The sequence below is a fragment of the Lepidochelys kempii genome, chromosome 1 (assembly GCF_965140265.1).
Source record: "Lepidochelys kempii isolate rLepKem1 chromosome 1, rLepKem1.hap2, whole genome shotgun sequence".
NCBI classification, from domain to species: Eukaryota; Metazoa; Chordata; order Testudines; family Cheloniidae; genus Lepidochelys; species Lepidochelys kempii.
In genome coordinates this window covers 180,300,872-180,322,317 of record NC_133256.1, presented here as the reverse complement: position 1 = coordinate 180,322,317, position 21,446 = coordinate 180,300,872, and the positions used below count along the sequence as shown (strand labels likewise).

At 41.6% G+C, this 21,446-nt stretch overlaps 1 protein-coding gene across 5 annotated transcripts in view; it reads left to right on the top strand.

The window, feature by feature from the left end:
* GBE1 (1,4-alpha-glucan branching enzyme 1) overlaps positions 1 to 21,446 on the top strand; it is a 303,297-nt gene that overhangs the window by 47,201 nt on the left and 234,650 nt on the right. For 2 of the 5 annotated variants that reach the window (XM_073304014.1, XM_073304050.1), the window contains exon 2: positions 17,651 to 17,820. In XM_073304014.1, coding sequence (XP_073160115.1) covers positions 17,651 to 17,820 — 170 coding nt within the window. Of the gene's footprint in view, positions 1 to 3,986; positions 4,083 to 4,937; positions 5,038 to 17,650; positions 17,821 to 21,446 lie in introns of all 5 variants that reach the window. The other 3 variants (XM_073304024.1, XM_073304043.1, XM_073304034.1) reach the window with 3 other exon arrangements.

The following is a 21,446-nucleotide window of genomic DNA, read 5'->3' as shown; positions in this document are numbered from 1 at the left end:
AATATACTCTTAATCTGGAAATGGGATTAATATTGAAGGGGCAAGATTTGCAGATGACACAATTTAGTCCAGTTAGAAGACTTCATATTTATCAAAAATAAGCGAATGGACACTATGATAATGGATGAAATTCAGTGCAAACAAATAGGACAGACTATTCTGGAAGAAATAATATGGACAACTCCATACAAATTACTGGGTTCTAAAATGATTGTCTGTAAAGTCAGTCGGATTTGGGGAAGTGGAAGAACTGATTTTACTTGAGGTGTCTAGAGTACAGATAACCTTTACCCAAAGTGCAGTGTTAGTGAATATCCTAAAATATTAGAATGTGTAAGGAATGGGGTAGAAAACTACTTCTGGAAATATGATGGCATTCTATTGACTTGACTGGAAAAGTCTGCAGTTTGGGTCATATTAAAGCAAAAAGATAGTGATCCAGAAGTGTGAGACAAATGATTAGAGGCTTGAAAAAAATTTCCATGGGATGAGTGGAAAGTTTATTGGCAAGCAGGTTAATAAGAGGGAATGTGAGAAGTATAATAAATGAACAGTATAGAAGAAGTAAATTGGATGCTATTTACCCTTCCCTGTAATACAAGGACAAGGAGGATTTCAATTAAAATGAAAGGCAACAAATTTAAAGCACACACAATGAAATATTTGTCCATCATATATAATAAATCTTTGGAACTTGTTGCAAATGTAAATGAGGTTGAGTTCAGTAGGATTTAAAGGATTTTTTGTTTTGTATGAAAAATGAACAGCTACAGTAGACAATCAAAAAGTATTGGGAATATAAACACTCATACTTCAGGGCAGAGGCCAACTACTGATGGAAAGAAGTTGGGAAGAGGCCTCCCCCCCAACACACAATGGACAGACTTTTATCACAACAATAGGGTTTCTTGCATCTGCCTCCAAGTAACTGGTACTAGCTCTTTTCAAAGACCAGATAGTGGTCTGATGAATTCTAGAGAGACCTGAAGTAGGCTAATTATAGAAATTCATAGTGAAGCTGGAGCAGCTTCATCATTCTCCATCTTTAGCAATAGTGTTTTGTTACCCAAACTTATTCCATTGCTTAACATTCCTTCAAAAGGTAGATGTATGGTTAACATAACCCCAGTGCCAGTCAAAATCCTGTTGATTTGGGAGAAGTTGGCAAGGAATGAAATTCTGACATGATTGTAGGATGACGATTCTCCTTCTCTTCTCTCTCCCCCCACCCTTTTTTGGTAGGGAATTAACATTTTTGTATAAATCTTATTTTGCTCAGTATCGATGTAGAAAGGTAAATCTTATTCAGCATATTATTGTGCTACTTTAAGATAATAACATTACTTGCAGAACTGATATAGCACACTTGGAGTCCAAATTTGAGAAGAAACAGATGGCTTCTTATGTTCACTGCTGTGACAAACTAATAAAGGCCATTTAAAGATCACATTCCACAGTGCAACCAACTAAAATTAAATGCAGTAGAAATAAACTGCTGTGGACCAAGGTCACTATGTGCAGAACTTTGATCCTTAATAATCTGTAGGGGTGTGCTGAATCATATCAAAAGTATTTTAAGAAAGTTTTATGAATATTGCCCATTGCTATTCCCTTGATACTTGGGTTCCTTAGCCTCATCAATGTGTAAAGAAAGTCTTAAGCTTTATGAATAGCAGGGCTTGCCAACCAAAAAAGCTCTTCAGAAGTGATAAATATTATCCCTGTTTTTTCCAAAGCCTGAGTGCAGCCATTATTTTAGTCTGAGTTTTGATTTGGACTTTGTAGCTGTCAGTATTGTTGCTGTGGGACTTGAGTTTATTTTTTCCAGACTCAACCTTGATATCTATTAATACAAAATAAGTCCTTTAGAAATAGTCTGACGGTGGACTCAAATGGGAATTAATGTTATGACTTGCAGCTCCATTAAAATACTTCAAGTAAATAAAACTTTTAAGAGGGTTGACTCTGAATTACTTTTGCTTTTAAAGCTTATTTTAATATGATTGATATTGCTGGAATCTTCCACACAGACTTAAATATTCTGTGCTGAGAAGAAACTAGGCTGCTTATTTTAATATGGAAAAAATTACCATCTAATCCTTAATTTAAACCCTGTTGAATTCCAAAAGGAGCTTGTATATTACAGTAAACATGCCCAGTAAACTAGCTAGATTAATTTTAATGACTGTATTGTCTCAACATTGCAAACAAATTAATAACTATATTGCTCTTTCAGTTTACCTAGGTATGTGATTAATGTTAATAGTAAACATTCTGGTGTCTTTGGCAATATGAAAACTTGAATGTTTAACGAGCACAATTTCAAATTAAAGTAATAAATCAGAATTACCAGTGCCACACTCTTCAATTGGCGACACTCCTCAATTGGCATTGGAAGTGTAGTATTTTGTCCCATGTACTTTTGGCAGCAGGCCTCTTTATCAGCTACTGTCTTTGCAGTCACGCTTGTGTTCACGTCTTTGCTACATGCTCTGCTGATTACCTTGGAAAAGGGCAACGCTGTAACTGTTGAGATGACCTTTCAGTTTATTTTCTCTTGTGTAATATCAAACGTGAGCTAACACAGTCTTAGTCTACTGATTTCTAGAAAGAAATCTTTTTACATTTTCTTCAGCATTCTGCTCAAATATGATGTGGTTTCTCTGTAGTTATGTTTATTTAAAAAAAAACAAAAACAAAATCAAAACCGTGCCATGATAATCACTGAAGAGGTAAAGAGAAGAGAATGTTTACAGTGAAAAACAAAACACAATCCTGTTTCAATACGCAACCCATCTACAATTTAGATGTTAAACAGAGGTATATTGAGACACTGAGCACTGAATGAAATAGCTGCTCTTCAACTTAAAATGTTTGTAGGAAAATACCTTTATACAACAATGGACTAAACAGGAAATATTATGGTTAAATTGAACCAGTATGTACTAGGAAAGTATATAAAATCAAAGCTTAAACTCTATTTTTTTACTGCTGTAAATGAAAAATGTAGTCTAACTACTCTGATTACTGCAAAAAATAAATGCAGAGTAACTTTATGTTGAAATTGACTCAGAGCACTATTTTACCATGTTTAGTTGTCATTTTCAAATGGAATACTTGATATCCCAAAATTTCTCTCAAGTCGCTAGAGATACTTCTTAGGCCCTGATCCTGCAAAGATTTACACAGGTGAGTAGCTGTATTGAAGCAAATGGGGTTGCTTATGTGCATGTATTTTTGCAGGATTGGTGCCTTAGTAAGTAGTTCTCTAGGCTTCTGGTAGACAGAAATTGATATTAGGGAAGGGTAAATTTTAAAATATTTTTAACTCAGCTCTCAAATACTGGAGTCTGATCAGAAAAATCAGTGAAATGACCTATGGAAAAAATCAGTCCGTATTTAAATTTTTTTCTAATCACAATCACTTTCACCTTTTTAGTTCTGGATTAACAGTGTGGATGTTTGGCAACTTGAAAAACCTTGTAAGATGCACTGACTGCCAAATTGCTGTCAGTACAGTCATTAGTATTGTAAAATGTTAATGAGAAAATAAAATAGGGAAAGGGTTAGTTTTAACTAATTTACTCCATGTTTAAGAAAACACTGTGCCAGAATTTTAAAGTTAGCAATGGTTTGCTTGTTGAAAAATTATTAAAATAGACTGCTTGCTTATTAGATCTAATTGCTTATTAGTATTTACATCTCTACCAGAATTAGGAGCTGCTGACTGCAAATGTCAAGAAAAACTTCGTAATTATCATCATTTAATCTTTACAGATACTCTAGATTCTTTTAATCATATTTGTGGAAATTAAGATGTATTTCAGTGCTGGAACTTGCATGTTACTGCATTTTTTTAATTTACTTTTTTTAAAAAAAAAATCATATGTTCTGTATGAAGAACTTTAGGCAGAAAAAACAATTGCTCATTAGTTATCCATAGTATAAATAAATTCATTTGTCTAACTTTAAACTTTTGTGTCCAGTTTGTATCTTCCATTATTACTGCAGAATTAGTTACTGGCTTGCAGATGTGGAGAATGCAGTAAACATTTTCCCTACTTTTAAAGGAGGTAAGAAAGGTAATTAAAATACAGCATCTGCTTAGCCCCGCCATAGGCTTTTGTTGGCCTGCTCTATTTGTACTACTGAGAGGCTGTACCTGCTGAAGAAGCTGCAGACACTCCCTCAAGGTGAAAGGCATAATAAACCTTGAAGGCTGAAGTGACCGTCGGGATGGTTTAAATTGCATATATAGGGGAACAATAAAGACATTAGATTCATTTTAGATGGAAGCAAATTAACTGCTATGCAAGTAATGTGTGTTAAAATTAGGATGGACATGTATCTTTCTGCTGCAGAAATAGGCATTAAGATGCCTCTGACTTTATTTACAGGATTTGGTCATTTCCATCCAGTGTTTCCCTTCTAGTTGTCCTGACGGTATAGAAGACTAATTTCATCTGTTTAGCCTGTGGGTCAAAGATTATCCTATAAAGTAGAAGCAAATGGTTGTACTCATCAACATACATAACTATCAGCATCCAGAAGTTCAAATGCTTCATATACGAGCTTTTCCGATCAGGATTTGAAAGAAATCTAAATGCACTCCTGAGGAAATGTAGAATAATTTCAGTTAGTTATAGTGGGATGCTACAAGGCTGTGTTTTCTGAAGAAGTCGCTTTTACAATTGTCACACTCGCAAATTTGACCTAATTAACTGTGCCCCATGCAAGGCTTCCATTCTGATTTACTGTACACTAAACATTTAATTTTCAGAACAGCTCACAAGGCCTTGTACCTCATTTAAACAATTGAAAATGACAAATGATGTACTGGAATTTGAAAACATAAAAGGGACATCAGAACTCTTAAAGTAAATAAAACATACCCATTCCTATCTATGCAAGTATTGAACTTTTAACTTTGATTCCAGATTGGTGCTTCCTGCTGGTGATCAATAAAGGGATGAATGTAATGTTAAACCACCATGGATTCCATGGCATTCCAATGAATAGCTCAAAGAAGAGGAAAAGGTGAAGTATTTGCATATGGAGTGACTTCAATAGTGCAGCTAGAACTAATAGGGAAAAGACGCATTCACCCCCACACAGTCATCTTTGGATCTTTGCAGAAATGAGTGAAATATCAATTTTTTAAACCATTGGAAAAGTAAAGTAACAGGCTCCTCCAATGGGCTGATCTGTGTAAAGTCAGCCATTGACCTTTGTGCTTCTAAAGCAAGTTATTTAAACATTAATCTTTTCTGTTAACTTTATATGTTACACTCCTGCACGGATGTTAGTTCACCTATTCTAAAATATATAAGCTGAATTGAATAGGACTTGATGAGTGAGTAAAATGGGGAAAAACAAGTAGAGATTAAAAGGAATAAAGTGGCTATTTAATACAAATGAAACCTTTCAGCAGATATGGCAAAGTGTAGGTAAAGGCTAGACATAAGTGATCAAAATAGGTGAACTGTCACTATGATGGTAAAGGAGCATCAGCAGTAAATTGCATTTCAATGGCTTGGAGTGGTTCACATCCTTTTTGTTGCTATTGTAAATCCCCTTGCAATGAACTGGTGAACGGGTACACCTTCATCCTGCCTTTTTGCCATGCTCCAACATAAGTATCGTATCTATTTCTTTTCCTTTCAAAATCAATCCGGTTTTGACCTCATATAGTACGGATTGCAGCGGGAGCAGGAACAGACCTGAGAAGTCTTGCACATCTCATGCATTTCTCACTTTCTTGCACAACTGGTAACATGAAAGCATGAGTGACACTTTCTCAAACAGACACTGTGTGAGCTACAAGCCAAAAGGTCCGTGGGTTCTAATCCCAGATCTTCTGCTGACTGCTTTCAGTATTTCCGTGCACTTCACGGACCTTATTAACCAGGCATATACCCCTCCCTTAGGGGCAGGCAATTACCTTCAACTCATTTTGAAGATGATAACCGGAAGGTTGGTCACTGCAAGCAGAGATGGGATGCCAGAAGCTGGGAATGGGTGACAGGATGGATCACTTGATGAGTAGCTGTTCTGTTCGTCCCCTCTGGAGCAGGTTACATTGGCCACTGTCCGAAGACAGGATACGGGGCTAGATGCACCTTTGGTTTGATGCAGGATGGCCTTTCTTATCTTATGTCTCTCCCACTCTGCCATGCTGTGCTGGCTTTTGGAAACTGACAGCATTCTCTTTGTCCCTCTCTAGTGACTTGGTCAGTGAGATAGAAGCTTATGAATCTGCTAGTACCTCCATGGACGTGGTCCTTTAGCTCAAGTGATAGAGGCTAATGCTTTTGGATCTAGAGGTCCTGGATTCAGTTCCTGTGTATAACTCAAGCAAGGAGATTGTTATGTTTGTCTAGGCTGTCTGTAGCTAGTAGAGCCAGGAATAGAATCCAGGAGTCCTCGTAGCTGACACCTTAAGTAACAAATGGTTATCTACGTCAGTCAAGTGCGGTGTCTCCCTCTCTGTCCTGATCCTCAGAGGCAGGCAGACTACCTTTCCCTTTCAACCTGCTACTGCTATTGGTGAAGTGGAAGAAGTCTGTGCTGGGGAGCTGAAGGTTGAGTTCAAATCCTGCTAAAAAAACATGATGGGGTTGGGATGGAGGGATAATATGTTGGAGAGAGAGTTCTGGAATAACTTAATTGTTAGAATCATTTTATATTGTAAAACATTTTTAGAAGTGAATTTGGATGCTGTGCTAACACTGTTTTTATTTTGTATTTTGCTTAATGGGGTGTGTTTGAGGGTTACTATTGAATATATTTGAAAAGGGAAAGCTGAGAGGTCTTGCTAGTGAGCTTTTGTGACATTACCCAGGGTACAATTTGGACTGACCGATAGCTGTGTCCCCTCAATGCTCCAATCTGGGCTGCCTTTTACCCTGCTTGGCTGTCAGAGCAACCACTCCTGGCCTAATCACACACAGCCTCCAGCATCTAAATCATAGAATATCAGGGTTGGAAGGGACCTCAGGAGGTCATCTAGTCCAACCCCCTGCTCAAAGCAGGACCAATCCCCAATTAAATCATCCCAGCCAGGGCTTTGTCAAGCCTGACCTTAAAAACTTCTAAGGAAGGAGATTCCACCACCTCCCTAGGTAACGCATTCCAGTGTTTCACCACCCTCCTAGTGAAAAAGTTTTTCCTAATATCCAACCTAAACCTCCCCCACTGCAACTTGAGACCATTACTCCTTGTCCTGTCCTCTTCTACCACTGAGAATAGTCTAGAACCATCCTCTCTGGAACCACCTCTCAGGTATCTTCTCAGGTAGTTGAAAGCAGCTATCAAATCCCCCCTCATTCTTCTCTTCTGCAGATTAAACAATCCCAGTTCCCTCAGCCTAAGTCATGTGTTCCAGATCCTGAATCACTTTTGTTGCCCTTTGCTGGACTCTCTCCAATTTATTCAGATCCTTCTTGTAGTGTGGGGCCCAAAACTGGACACAATACTCCAGATGAGGCCTCACCAATGTCAAATAGAGGGGGACGATCACGTCCCTCGATCTGCTCGCTATGCCCCTACTTATACATCCCAAAATGCCGTTGGCCTTCTTGGCAACAAGGGCACACTGCTGACTCATGTCCAGCTTCTTGTCCACTGTCACCCCTAGGTCCTTTTCCGCAGAACTGCTGCCTAGCCATTCGGTCCCTAGTCTGTAGCTGTGCATTGGGTTCTTCCGTCCTAAGTGCAGGACCCTGCACTTATCCTTATTGAACCTCATCAGATTTCTTTTGGCCCAATCCTCCAATTTGTCTAGGTCCCTCTGTATCCTATCCCTGCCCTCCAGCGTATCTACCACTCCTCCTAGTTTAGTATCATCCGCAAATTTGCTGAGAGTGCAATCCACACCATCTTCCAGATCATTTATGAAGATATTGAACAAAACCAGCCCCAGGACCGACCCTTGGGGCACTCCGCTTGACACCGGCTGACAACTAGACATGGAGCCATTGATCACTACCTGTTGAGCCCGACAATCTAGCCAATTTTCTACCCACCTTATAGTACATTCATCCAGCCCATGCTTCTTTAACTTGCTGACAAGAATACTGTGGGAGACCGTGTCAAAAGCTTTGCTAAAGTCAAGAAACAATACATCCACTGCTTTCCCTTCATCCACCAAACCAGTAATCTCATCATAGAAGGCAATTAGATTAGTTAGGCATGACCTTCCCTTGGTGAATCCATGCTGACTGTTCCTGATCACTTTCCTCTCATGCAAGTGCTTCAGGATTGATTCTTTGAGGACCTGCTCCATGATTTTTCCGGGGACTGAGGTGAGGCTGACTGGCCTGTAGTTCCCAGGATCCTCCTCCTTCCCTTTTTTAAAGATGGGCACTACATTAACCTTTTTCCAGTCATCTGGGACTTCCCCCGTTTGCCACGAGTTTTCAAAGATAATGGCCAATGGCTCTGCAATCATAGCCGCCAATTCCTTTAGTACTCTCGGATGCAACTCGTCCAGCCCCATGGACTTGTGCACGTCCAGCTTTTCTAAATAGTCCCTAACCACCTCTTTCTCCACAGAGGGCTGGCTGTCTATTCCCCATGCTGTGATGCCCAGTTCAGCAGTCTGGGAGCTGATCTTGTTAGTGAAGACAGAGGCAAAAAAAGCATTGAGTACATTAGCTTTTTCCACATCCTCTGTCACTAGGTTGCCTCCCTCATTCAGTAAGGGGCCCACACTTTCCTTGGCTTTCTTCTTGTTGCCAACATACCTGAAGAAACCTTTCTTGTTACTCTTGACATCTCTTGCTAGCTGCAGCTCCAGGTGCAATTTGGCCCTCCTGATTTCATTCCTACATGCCTGAGCAATATTTTTATACTCTTCCCTGGTCATATGTCCAACCTTCCACTTCTTGTAAGCTTCTTTTTTATGTTTAAGTTCCGCTAGGATTTCACTGTTAAGCCAAGCTGGTCGCCTGCCATATTTACTATTCTTTTGACACATCGGGATGGTTTGTCCCTGTAACCTCAACAGGGATTCCTTGAAATACCGCCAGCTCTCCTGGACTCCTTTCCCCTTCATGTTAGTCCCCCAGGGGATCCTACCCATCCGTTCTCTGAGGGAGTCAAAGTCTGCTTTTCTGAAGTCCAGGGTTGGTATCCTGCTGCTTACCTTGCTTCCCTGTGTCAGGTTCCTGAACTCAACCAACTCATGGTCACTGCCTCCCAGGTTCCCATCCATTTTTGCTTCCCCCACTAATTCTTCCCGGTTTGTGAGCAGCAGGTCAAGAAAAGCTCCCCCCCCAGTTGGCTCCGCTAGCACTTGCACCAGGAAATTGTCCCCTACGCTTTCCAAAAACTTCCTGGATTGTCTATGCACCGCTGTATTGCTCTCCCAGCAGATATCAGGAAGATTAAAGTCACCCATGAGAACCAGGGCGTGCGATCTAGTAGCTTCTGCGAGTTGCCAGAAGAAAGCCTCATCCACCTCATCCCCCTGGTCCAGTGGTCTATAGCAGACTCCCACCACGACATCACTCTTGCTGCTCACACTTCTAAACTTAATCCAGAGACACTCAGGTTTTTCTGCAGTTTCGTACCGGAGCTCTGAGCAGTCATACTGCTCCCTTACATACAGTGCTACTCCCCCACCTTTTCTGCCCTGCCTGTCCTTCCTGAACAGTTTATATCCATCCATGACAGTACTCCAGTCATGTGAGTTATCCCACCAAGTCTCTGTTATTCCAATCACGTCATAATTCCTTGACATCACTAGGACCTCCAGTTCTCTCGGCTTGTTTCCAAGGCTTTGTGCATTTGTATATAAGCACTTGAGAGAACCTGCTCATTGCCCCTCATTCTCAGTGTGAGGCAGGAGCCCTCCCCTCCCAGACGTTCCTGCCTGTGCTTCCTCCCGGTATCCTGCTTTCCCACTTACCTCAGGGCTTTGGTCTCCTTCCCCCGGTGAACCTAGTTTAAAGCCCTCCTCACTAGGTTAGCCAGCCTGCTCGCAAAGATGCTCTTCCCTCTCTTCGTAAGGTGGAGCCCGTCTCTGCCCAGCACTCCTCCTTCATGGAACACCATCCTATGGACAAAGAATCCAAAGCCTTCTCTCAGACACCACCTGCGTAGCCATTTGTTGACTTCCACAATTTGACGGTCCCTCCCCAGGCCTTTTCCTTCCACGGGGAGAATGGACGAGAACACCACTTGCGCCTCAAACTCCTTTATCCTTCTTCCCAGAGCCACGTAGTCCGCAGTGATCCGCTCAAGGTCATTCTTGGCAGTATCATTGGTGCCCACGTGGAGAAGCAGGAAGGGGTAGCGATCCGAGGGCTTGATGAGTCTCGGCAGTCTCTCTGTCACATCGCAAATCTTAGCCCCTAGTAAGCAGCAGATTACTCGGTTTTCCCGGTCAGGGCAGCAGATGGATGACTCAGTCCCCCGGAGGAGAGAGTCTCCGACCACCACCACCCGCCTCCTTCTCTTGGGAGTGGTGGTCATGGAACCCCCAACCTCAGGACAGTGCATCTCATGCCTTCCAACCAGCGGAGTCTCCTTCTGCTTTCTCCCCCCAGACATATCATCTGGTCCACTCTCCGCAATGGTACTTGTGGAGAGAAGTGAAAGCAGTTAGTTACCTGTGTCCGCGTTGCTGGAACCCGGACATTCCCCCTTCTTCTGAGGTCACATGTTGCCAAGCTTCTTCACTGGCCTCTTGGCTCTGCTGTGCAACCTGCTCTAAATCTTTAGAGCTTTGTGCCCGTAGAAGCATATCCTGACTTTTTTGTCCAGAAAATCCTCAGATTCTCGTATGCAACGCAGGGTCGTTATCTGTTGCTCCAGACCTTCGATCTTCTCTTCCAATATGGTGACCAGCTTGCACTTTGTACAGACAGTCGCTTCTGTCCTGTGGAAGAAAGACAAACATGGCACATCCAGTGCAGGTCACAACAGCTGAACCCCCCCACTCCCGCTTCCATATCACCTTCCTATATGAGCTTCCTCAGAGAAGTTTGCAAGATGTAAGCCTCACTGGGCTCACTCCAGGCAAACTCCTGCTGTGTGCTGCTCTGCTGTTCCCCGCTGCTCAGCTGGTTCGCCCCCGCTCAGCTGGTTTGCAGAGCTCTGGCTATTTTTAAACAGCCAGGCTTCCCTGAAACAAACAGACAGCCCCAATGCCCGCCCCCTGCAGGCTACCGCCCAATCAGGCACTCACTCAGGCTTTCACACTGCCCTCCCAGCAAACACACACTCGGATACTCACCAATCCCAGGCAAATGCCTGCTACTAGCTACCGTGTATGAGTACAGACACTCATGAATTACATAACAGAGCAACACCAGCAAACTAAGTCCCGGACTTGCCAACAAAAATGTGCATCTTGTACTGGCCTGCACTATCCTGGATGATACAGGCTCATGCAAAGTCTGTCATTTATTAGCAGAAAATATGTACAAATCCAGTTATCCCAAATGGAGTTTCCCAAACATTTCAATCCAAACACACTGATTTAGCTAAAACAACAAAACAAATGTATTAACTATGGAAAGGGAGATTTTTAAAGTGACCAGTAATGAGGCATACAAGTCAGAATTGGTTTCAAGGAAATAAAAGGTAAAATGTGACTAACAACTAATTTAACAAGCTAAGCGAATACAAAGCAAAGGTCTCTCTCCCCACATGGTTCAACCAGTAAAACTGCAGGAACTCTCTGTCAGGATCTCCCCCCTAGTCCAATGCTGCTTTTTGTTCCTCTGCTGTTGTTGATGCCATGGGTAGAGAGCAAGGGAGATATGATTTGGGGTGTCTGTCCTCTCCTCTTGCACAAGAATCATTTCCAGCTGATGTTCAGGAGACAGTCTGTGCGACCAGAGGACCTGGGTCTTTGTCAAAATATAGATTTGCGCCACCCTCGCCCCTCCATGTAAGAGTGGCCATTTAATCAGATGATGGTCCCTTTGATCCCCTAGACACCTGGCTGAGGCATTGGCTAGCCTTTTGTCTCTGGGGAACTTGTTGGTGACTGCCCTCCAGAACATGGTGGAACAAGCCTTGGTAAAGTACAGTGGAATCGGATATTTTTACATACAGTATTGTCTCATTTTACTTGGACAATAATCATGAGTTTTCAAATGCTACCTACACAGTATGCTTTTTATAGAACGTGGCATGGTAATGTAAAAGGGGTGAACATAGGCGTACAGACAGTCACAGCAAGAGAGGTCTTACTAGAGTGTGAAGAGAATGGATCTTTGTGTTTGAAATGCAAAAACCAGATCTTGACAAAGCAAGTCTCGATCTCACTGGGATAACAGTGTGTCAAGGCACTGCTAATGAGCTACACAATCTTTGAAATAGGAATGAGTATGTTTTGAGTACAGGCCAGCTCAGTGGGGGATTAAAAATTGCTCCCATCTAATTTGAGACTAGTTTGGATGCCATTTCCAGTTCCCACATTAAATTCTCCACACCTTGTACTAATGGGCAGGCTTGGCACTAAATGCATGGTTCACTAAATGCATGGTGCTGGTAGTGGCTTACCTGAGATATTTGGGGGTCTAGATCTTCCCATATCTTGACAACTGCCTCGTCGAGGGTAGCTCTCCAGAGCAGGTCCAACAGAGCATTGACCTGATGTGAGCAATCTCCAACAATCTGGGCCTGTTGATACTCACAGTAAAGTCCATGTTAGCGCCAGTCGAACACACAATTTATTGGAGCAGTTCTCAACTCCACGTGAGCCAGGTTCCAGAAGCATGCTTCCAGGCCATGTCTGACTTCTTTCCCACATGAAGAGCCATTCTCTTAGCACAGCCCACATGTGACTGCAACTGATGGACCACATGGCCGCATGCACATATGTGGTCAGCCATGTCCCTCTTCATTTACAACCTTTTCAGGTATGGCTGGCCACAGTCTATATCCCCAGCAGGCATGCCCTGGACAGGGTGGTCATGGTACCAAGCCACATCCTATCATCCTTGGACTGGTGGCTGGATCCAGAGTCCATGCTACAAGGGGTTCCCTTTGTGACCCCTTATCCATCGTTACCCTGGTTTCAGATGCATTGAACTTGAGCTGGAGAGCTCATCTTTGTGAGCTTAGCACCCAGAGCCTCTGGCTACACAGTGATCTGGCCCTTCATATCAATGTCAGGGAGCTCAGAGCGGTTTGCCTGGCCTGCTAGGTGTTCTTGCCCCACCTGAAGGGCAGGGTGATGATTGTCCTGACAAACAATACAGCTGCGATGTTCTACATCATCACGCAGGGCAGAGCCAGGTCCTTAGCCCTTTGTTGGGAAGTGCTCAGCCTCTGGGACTTGTGTGAGACCCGCCATTCATCTGGTAGCTGCCTGGAGCCAAGAATGTCATGGCAGATCATCTCAGCAGTACCTTCTCATCTTGCGATGAGTTGTCGCTCCATCTGGAGGTGATCACCCTAATCTTTCACAGGTGGGAGTCTCCCCAAGTGGACCTGTTCGTGTCCAGACAGAACAGGAAGTGCCATGTGTTCTGTTCTCTGCAGGCAGGGATAAGAGCCCCTTTTTGGACACCTTCCTCATTCTGTGCTCGGGAGCACTGATGTATGCTGCCAGTGCTGTTAATCCGGAGTCCTGCTCAAGATAAAGCAAGACAAAGCAATGGTCATCATAGCCCTGGCGTAGTCTCGTCACCACTGGTTCGGCATGCTGCTGAGTCTGTCATCAACCACCCTGCTGCAGCTACCTCATAGTCCAGATTTGCTGTCTGAGAACCATGGCAACCTGCTACCCCCAAACCTGAAGTTGCTGCACTTGTCGGCTTGTCTGCTGCGTGGCTCAGTGTGGAAGAACGGGGCTGTTCCACTGATGTCAAGCAGGTTTTGCTGAGCAGCAGAAAATTGTCCACCAGGGCTGCATATGTGGCAAAGTGGAAGCTGTTAATGTGTTGGGCCATGGACCAACACATTCACACGGATGAGACCCCGCTGCAGGACATCCTGGACTATTTACTGCATCTTGAGCACCAGGGTCTGTCGCTATCTTCAATCAAGGTAGACCCAGAGGCTATTTCGATGTTCCATCCTCCGCTTTGAGACCATGATGGGGCGTTTCCTGAAGGGTTTGGAGTGCCTTTACCTCCATGTCTGAGACCCGGTTTCCCCCCCACACCCCACTTGGGACCTGAATCTTGTGCTGTCCAGGCTCATGGCCCCCCCAGCCCCTTTGAACCTTTGCCTTCCTGCTCCCTCCTGCCTCTCTCCTGGAAGGTCTTTCTTGGTTGCTATAACTTCAGCCCGTAGGGTGTCCGAGATTAGGGTGCTCATGCCAGAGTCGCCCTAGACATCCTTGTAGAAGACTAAGGTCCGCACCCAGCCTTTCTGCCCAAGGTCATCTCCCAGTTACACACGGGTCAAGATGTTTACTTACCGGTTCTTTGTCCAAAGCCTCATGTAATGGATGAGGAGCGCAGTTTGCATAACTTGAACGTCAGATGCGCGCTGGCCTTCTACATTGATAGAACGAAGCCATTCTCTAAGTCAACACAGTTGTTTGTTGCTGTAGCTGACAGGATGAAAGGGTGCCAAGTGTCAACCCAGAGAATCTCGTCTTGGATCACGGCCTGTATCCGCTACTGCTATGAGCTGGCAAGGATGCATCTGCCAGTGATCGTGACAGCTCAATCAATTAGGGCACAGGTGTCGTCAGTTGCCTTCCTGGCGCAGGTGCCAATCAGAGATATCCGTTGGGCTGTGACGTGGTCATCCGTCCACATGTATGCGTAGCACTGTGCGCTGGCCCAGCAGGCTCGAGACAATGCTGGGTTTGGCAGAGCAGTGCTGCAAGCTGCGAGACTGTGAACTGTGAGCCCACCTCCATTGATTCTGCTTGTGAGTTGCCTAAAATGGAATTGACATGAGCAAGCACTTGAAGAAGAAAAAAGGGTTACCTACCTTTCATAACTGTTCTTCGAGATGTTTTGCTCCTGTCCATTCCATTACCCACCCTCCTGCCCCTCTGTCGGAGTTGGCAAGAAGGAGCAGAGAGGGTGGTGATGCCACACGAGTGCGGCACTCCAGAGGGCCCCACAGCTGTCCCTATAAGTACTGCTAAGGCAAAAATCTCCCACCATGCACGTGGGCGTTCACCTAACATGGAATGGACATAAGCAACACATCTCGAAGATCAACAGTTATGAAAGGTAGGTAACCCTTTTTTCTGGGGTGTGTGTGTGTGTGTATATATGTATATGTATAGATACTCTTGAAATGAAATCCTGGCTCTATTTAAAGTCAATGATAAAACTCCAACTGACCTCATTAGGGCGTCCTCAAGGCAGGGGACTGCCTCGTTCAGTTCGTATGCCTTCTAGTGGATCCCAGGGCCTCTGGGTGCTACTGCAGTATAACTTTTTAAAAACAATAAATGTTGAATACAGCTCTTTTCGGGTGGTTTCTGTGTGCCTTAAGACTGCAGTGTGGCACATTCAGTATGCTGTTGTATAGCAAACTAAAAATGTATATATGCAGTATATAATATCTATAACCAATGGAATGCTCCTTCTACTTGCAAGGAGATCCCGTAGATAATGGAATAATCTTGCCAAATGTCAGATGTTGAACTTCTGAGGCAAGTTTCAGTGAGTTGCTCTTTACTAGTGTGTTTAACCTTTCTCTTAACTTTTTTTTATAAGTCTTTTCTACACTTGTGTTTTGACATATGTAATGCATGCAAATAAAATTGTAAAAAAGTTTTTAAAATTAACTGGTGTACATTTTTTTTCTTGAAAATGACAACTTTATATACAGAGGCCTGTAAGACACATTGTGCTGTCTATAGCACTGTAAATGAAATTGATCTTAGACGGTGCAGGAAACATGACCCAGTTTTGAGGCATGACACCCATGAGCAAATTTACAGAAGTGATACTAGGGGATGGGCATTAGGGAGGTATGAGTATATTGTTTAGTATATCCTGGGGCTTCCCTCTTTTGAGTCACACAGCGGTTTCACGGTGAATATCTGTCTTCATAATAAAAGCTGTTGGGTAGATTAATCTTAAGAAAATAATAAAACTCTGTAAACATAAGCCTGTTTTCAATTGAAATAACCAAAAAATGGGACATCTTGAACCTTTCTATCACAAATTCTCTGCCACTGAAGAGACCAATTCTGAATCAGAACTTTAAATTAATCTCAGAATGGTGTCCAGATGTTGACATTTCTTCAAGGTGTAATATCTTAGTTGTCACTATGACTGATGGTCCCTTTTGAATGAATGACTCTCAAAGTGGATATCTTTAATAAAACTCAGCATTATACCATGCTGCCATTCTCTATTTTTTCCTTGCTGTCAAAGAAAAAAAAAATAGTACCTTAACATTATTTGAGGGTGGGGGGGGTTATGGAGGATGGGGTGTAGCTTTAAGTGTACTGGCATAAATAAATTTTGGAGACAGCATATTTCTGGCATTTTAGTTTTGTAGATAACACAGTAGATTGGAATTTGGCAGATGAGTAGACAATTTTGTGGTTGGATGTAAGCGTCAACATACAATAGGGTTGCCTGACTGTTTTTGGACTTATTAGCAAACTACCATCTATCTGAATACTGGAGTGTGTGGGGGAAGGCTAAGTGGTTGCAATCCGTGTGAGAACTATTTCAAGTTGTAAGAGCCTGATTCTGTTGCTCTTATTCACACTTGACCTCTTAAGTCCTGAAAACTGTGAGACTACTCAGGGTAAGGGTGGCAGAATCTGCCATCAACATCAAAGTAATCACTTCAAGGCTTGGACGTTGATGGTATTCTGGCATTACTAGTCTTCAGTGGGAGTAATTGGAGGAATTGAACAAAGTTCACATAACCTGCAACCACCTAGTACTATTTCTTTGTCCAGTAGCTCTCAAATATTTCTGGTATTAAAAGGCTCTTGCCTATGTCTTGCACTGCCGCTGGCCATGACCTGTGGGATGCTAAGCTTAATTAAGATCCTATTGTATTTATAGTGCTTGCAGTAGAAATTTTCAAACCTATAGGATATCTTCCTATATCCTATTATTGGTTATAGGCCACATGAGGAAAATTTCAAGGCTGCTTAGTGTGAGTGAAGTTCTCCTTTTATTGTTTAATAACCTTATGGCTTCTGGACTGTCAATCACAAGTTTCAGTGTGTAGGCTTAAACCACAGGCTGTTGCTGTAAAGTGAAGAAACTGTGGGCCAGGGGTAGTCAATTATTTTTTGTCAAGGTCCAAATTTTTTGGTCAAGGTATAGTCAAGGTCCAGACCCCAGAGAAAATAATAATAAAAAAAAAAATAAAAAAAATAAAAATTTGGGTCCATTCAAAAGCATCTGGTGGTCTGGATTTGGACCACGGTCCACCTATTGACTACCCCTACTGTAGGTGGAAGCGAGGCTGACGTTTTTGTACTGTAAACCTTGTGCTGTATCAGAATATTGGTAAGATAAGTTCAAGTGCATGAAGTAAATATCTGCTTTGTTTGGGGGGGAATGGGGGTAATACACAAAGGGATGTATAGTACCATAGTCTGAGGATGCCACTATACTCTGCCTAATCGAAAATACATGTGTGTATGCATTAAAATAAGTACGTGCCATGTGTAGCTATGAGTACCTACTATAAGTAACATGTTCACTAAATTTTCTAAAATGTATTTAATGTTGTTGTTTGAAAGGTATACCCTGTTTCATGACCGATTGAGGAACATTGAAGAAAATGAAGGCGGCCTTGATAAATTTTCAAAAAGTTACAAAACCTTTGGAGTCAATCAACTTGTGGATGGCGGACTATATTGCAAAGAGTGGGCTCCAGGGGCAGAAGGAGTGTTTCTTACTGGCGACTTCAGTAAGTATTTTGAAAGAATTTTCCATTTTGGTATTCTCATTCTCATTTTGAAAAGTGGGGCTGTCAAGTAGTTGAAAAAAATAATCACAATTAATTATGCAATTAATAGCGCCTTTAAACAATAACAAAATATCATTTATTTAAATATTTTTGGACATTTACTACATTTTCAAATATATTGATTTCAGTTACAACACAAAATACAAATTGTACAGTGCTCACTTTATATTTTTATTACAAATATTTGCACTAAAAAAGAAACAAAGGAAATAGTATTTTTCAATTCAGCTGATACAAGTATTGTAGTGCAATCTCTTTATCATGAAAGTGCAACTTATAAATGTAGCATTATATACCAAAAAATGTACTTGAAAATAAAACTGTGAAACGTCAGAGCCTAGAAGTCCACTCAGTCCTATTTCTTGTTCAGCCAATCGCTCAGACAAACAAGTTTGTTTACATTTACGGGAGACAGTACAGCCTGCTTTGTGTTTACAATGTCACCTGAAAGTGAGAACTGGCGTTCCCATGGCACTGTGTAGCTGACATGGCAAGATATTTGTGCCAGATGTGTTAAAGATTCATATGTCCCTTCATGCTTCACCCACCATTTTAGAGGAAATATGTCCATGCTGATGACTGGTTCTGCTCAGTAATGATCTAAAGCAGTGCAGACTGATGCCTGTTCATTTTCATCATCAGAGTCAGAAGCCACCACTAGAAAGTTGATTTTCTTTTTTGGTGGTTCGGGTTCTGTAGTTACCACATCAGAGTGTTGCTCTTAAGACTTCTGAAAGCATCCTCAACAGTTGTACCTCTCAGATTTTAGAAGGCACTTCAGATTCTTAAATTTTGGGTCTAGTGCTGTAGCTATTTTTAGAAATCTCAAATTGGTACCTTTTTACGTTTTGTCAGATCTGCAGTGAAAGTGTTCTTAAATTCAGCAACATGTGCTGGGTTGTCATTCAAGACTGCCGTAACACAAAATATATGGTAGAATAGAGGTGAAACAGAGCAGGAGATATACAATTCTCCCCCCAAGAAGTTGTCATAAATTTAATTAACACATGATTTTTTTTAACAAGCACTGTCAGCATGGAAACATCTCCTCTGGAATGGTGGCTGAAGCATGAAGGGGCATATGAATATTTAGCTTACCTGGCACATAATACCTTGCAATGTTGGCTACAAAAGTGCCATATGAACACCCTGTTCTCACTTTCAGGTGGCATTGTAAATAAGAAGCAGAGAGCATTCTCCCATAAATGTAAACAAACTTGTTTGTCTTAGTGGTTGGCTGAACAAGAAGCAGGATTGATTGGACTTGTAGGATCTAAAGTTTTACATTGGTTTGTTTTTGAGTGCAGTTACCTAACAAAAAAAAATTTACATTTGTAAATAATAATGAAATAATAATTATAAATAGTAATGAAATAATAATTTCACAATAAAGAGATTGCATTATAGTACTTGTATTAGCTGAATTGAAAAATACTATTTCTTTTATCATTTTTACAGTGCAAATATTTGTCCCCTGCTCTGTTTTACCCACATTCTGCTATATATTTCATGTTATAGTAGTCTCGAGTGATGCCCCCAGCACATGTTGTTGATTTTAAGAACGCTTTCACTGCAGAGCTGACTAAAAGCAAAAAGGTACCAATGTGAGATTTTTAAAGATAGCTACAACACTCGACCCAAGGTTTAAGAATCTGAAGTGCCTTCCAAAATCTGAGAGGGACAAGGTGTAAAACCATGCTTTCAGAAGTTTTAAAAGAGCAACACTCCAATGCGGAAAGTACAGAACCTGAACCACCAAAAGGGAAAATCAACCTTGTAATGCTGGCATTTGACTCAGATAATGAAAATGAACATGTATCGGTTCGCACTGCTTTGGAATCTTATCGAGCAGAACCCGTCGTCGGCATGGATGCATATCCCCTAGAATGGTGGTTGAAGTATGAAGGCACATATGAATCTTTAGTGCATCTGGCACATTAATATCTTGCGATTCCAACTACAACAGTGCCATGCGAACCCTTTGTTCTCACTTGCAGGTGACGTAAACACAAAGCAGGCTGTAGTGTCTCCCGTAAATGTAAACAAATGTGTTTGTCTGAGCGATTGGCTTAACAAGAAGTAGGACTAAGTGGACTTGCAGTCTCTAAAATTTTACATTGTTTTAATTTTTGAATTCATTGTTTTTGTACATAATTCTACATTTTTAAGTTCAACTTTAATGATAGAGATTACACTACAGTACTTGTATTAGGTGAATTGAAAAATACTATTTCTGTGGTTTTTTTTACAGTGCAAATACTTGTAATCAAGTAAATATAAGGTGATCACTGTACACTTTGTATTCTGTGTTGTAACTGAAGTCAATATATTTGAAAAAGTAGAAAACATCCAAAAATATTTACACAATAATAGAATATCATTTATTTAACCGTGCGATTAATCGCAATTAATTTTTTTGGTCGCTTGACACCCTGATTGCCATATTTGGGCTCGGGAAGGAATTTTCCTCCAGGGCAGATTGGAAGGGGCCCTGGAGGTTTTTCGCCTTTTTCTGTAGCATGGGGCACGGGTCACTTGCTGGAGGATTCTCTGCTCCTTGAAGTCTTTAAACCACAATTTGAGGACGTCAATAGCTCAGACATAAGTGAGAGGTTTTTCGCAGGAGTGGGTGGGTGAAATTCTGTGGCCTGCGTTGTGCAGGAGGTCAGACTCAATCATAATGATCCCTTCTGACCGTAGTATCTATGAATCTATATTGCTTTTTTTTAACAGTGCAATTAAAACTGCTATTAATCACAATTTTTTTTACATCATGATTAAATTTTTTTGAGTTAATGGTATGAGTTACCTGCAATTAATTACAGGTTTCAGAGTAACAGCCGTGTTAGTCTGTATTTGCAAAAAGAAAAGGAGTACTTGTGGCACCTTAGAGACTAACCAAATTATTTGAGCATGAGCTTTCGTGAGCTCACGAAAGCTCATGCTCAAATAAATTGGTTAGTCTCTAAGGTGTCACAAGTACTCCTTTTCTTTCTGCAATTAACTGGCAGCCCCAATGAAAAAGATATGAAAATCTAACTAAGTTTACATGTTCCATGATGTGAGTTGCCAGGATATTGGTAAAATGTTATCTGAAGCTTTTAATAGAAAGGAAGAAGAGAATAAGCTGTTAACGCCCATTATATTTCAGAAACTAATCTTAAAATATGTTTTTACACAGTTCTTGCTTTTACCATAATGGCTAATCCCTGTAGGATCAATTAATCTTCTGTCTCTTCAGAAATGAATCCTTGCAATTTGTTGCACTGTTTAATTATTCTGGATTTGATTTTCTCTAATGGATTTGGAAGGTTGTAAACAGTGGGCTGTTTGTTTAGGGAGGTGGTTATGGGATGAAACCTTCCCATCTGATTTAAATATGAACTACAGATCTCTTTATTTGGAATGAGGGTGTTTCAACATTGCCAAATCACTAATAAAATACAAAATTCAGTACCTCTCTGACTCTTTTTTTAATGTGTGAAAAGACTTTACCTTGTGCTTGGAAATCTAGATTTTTGCATACACACCTCTAATTAGCTACTGAGATGGGAACAGCTGTCCAT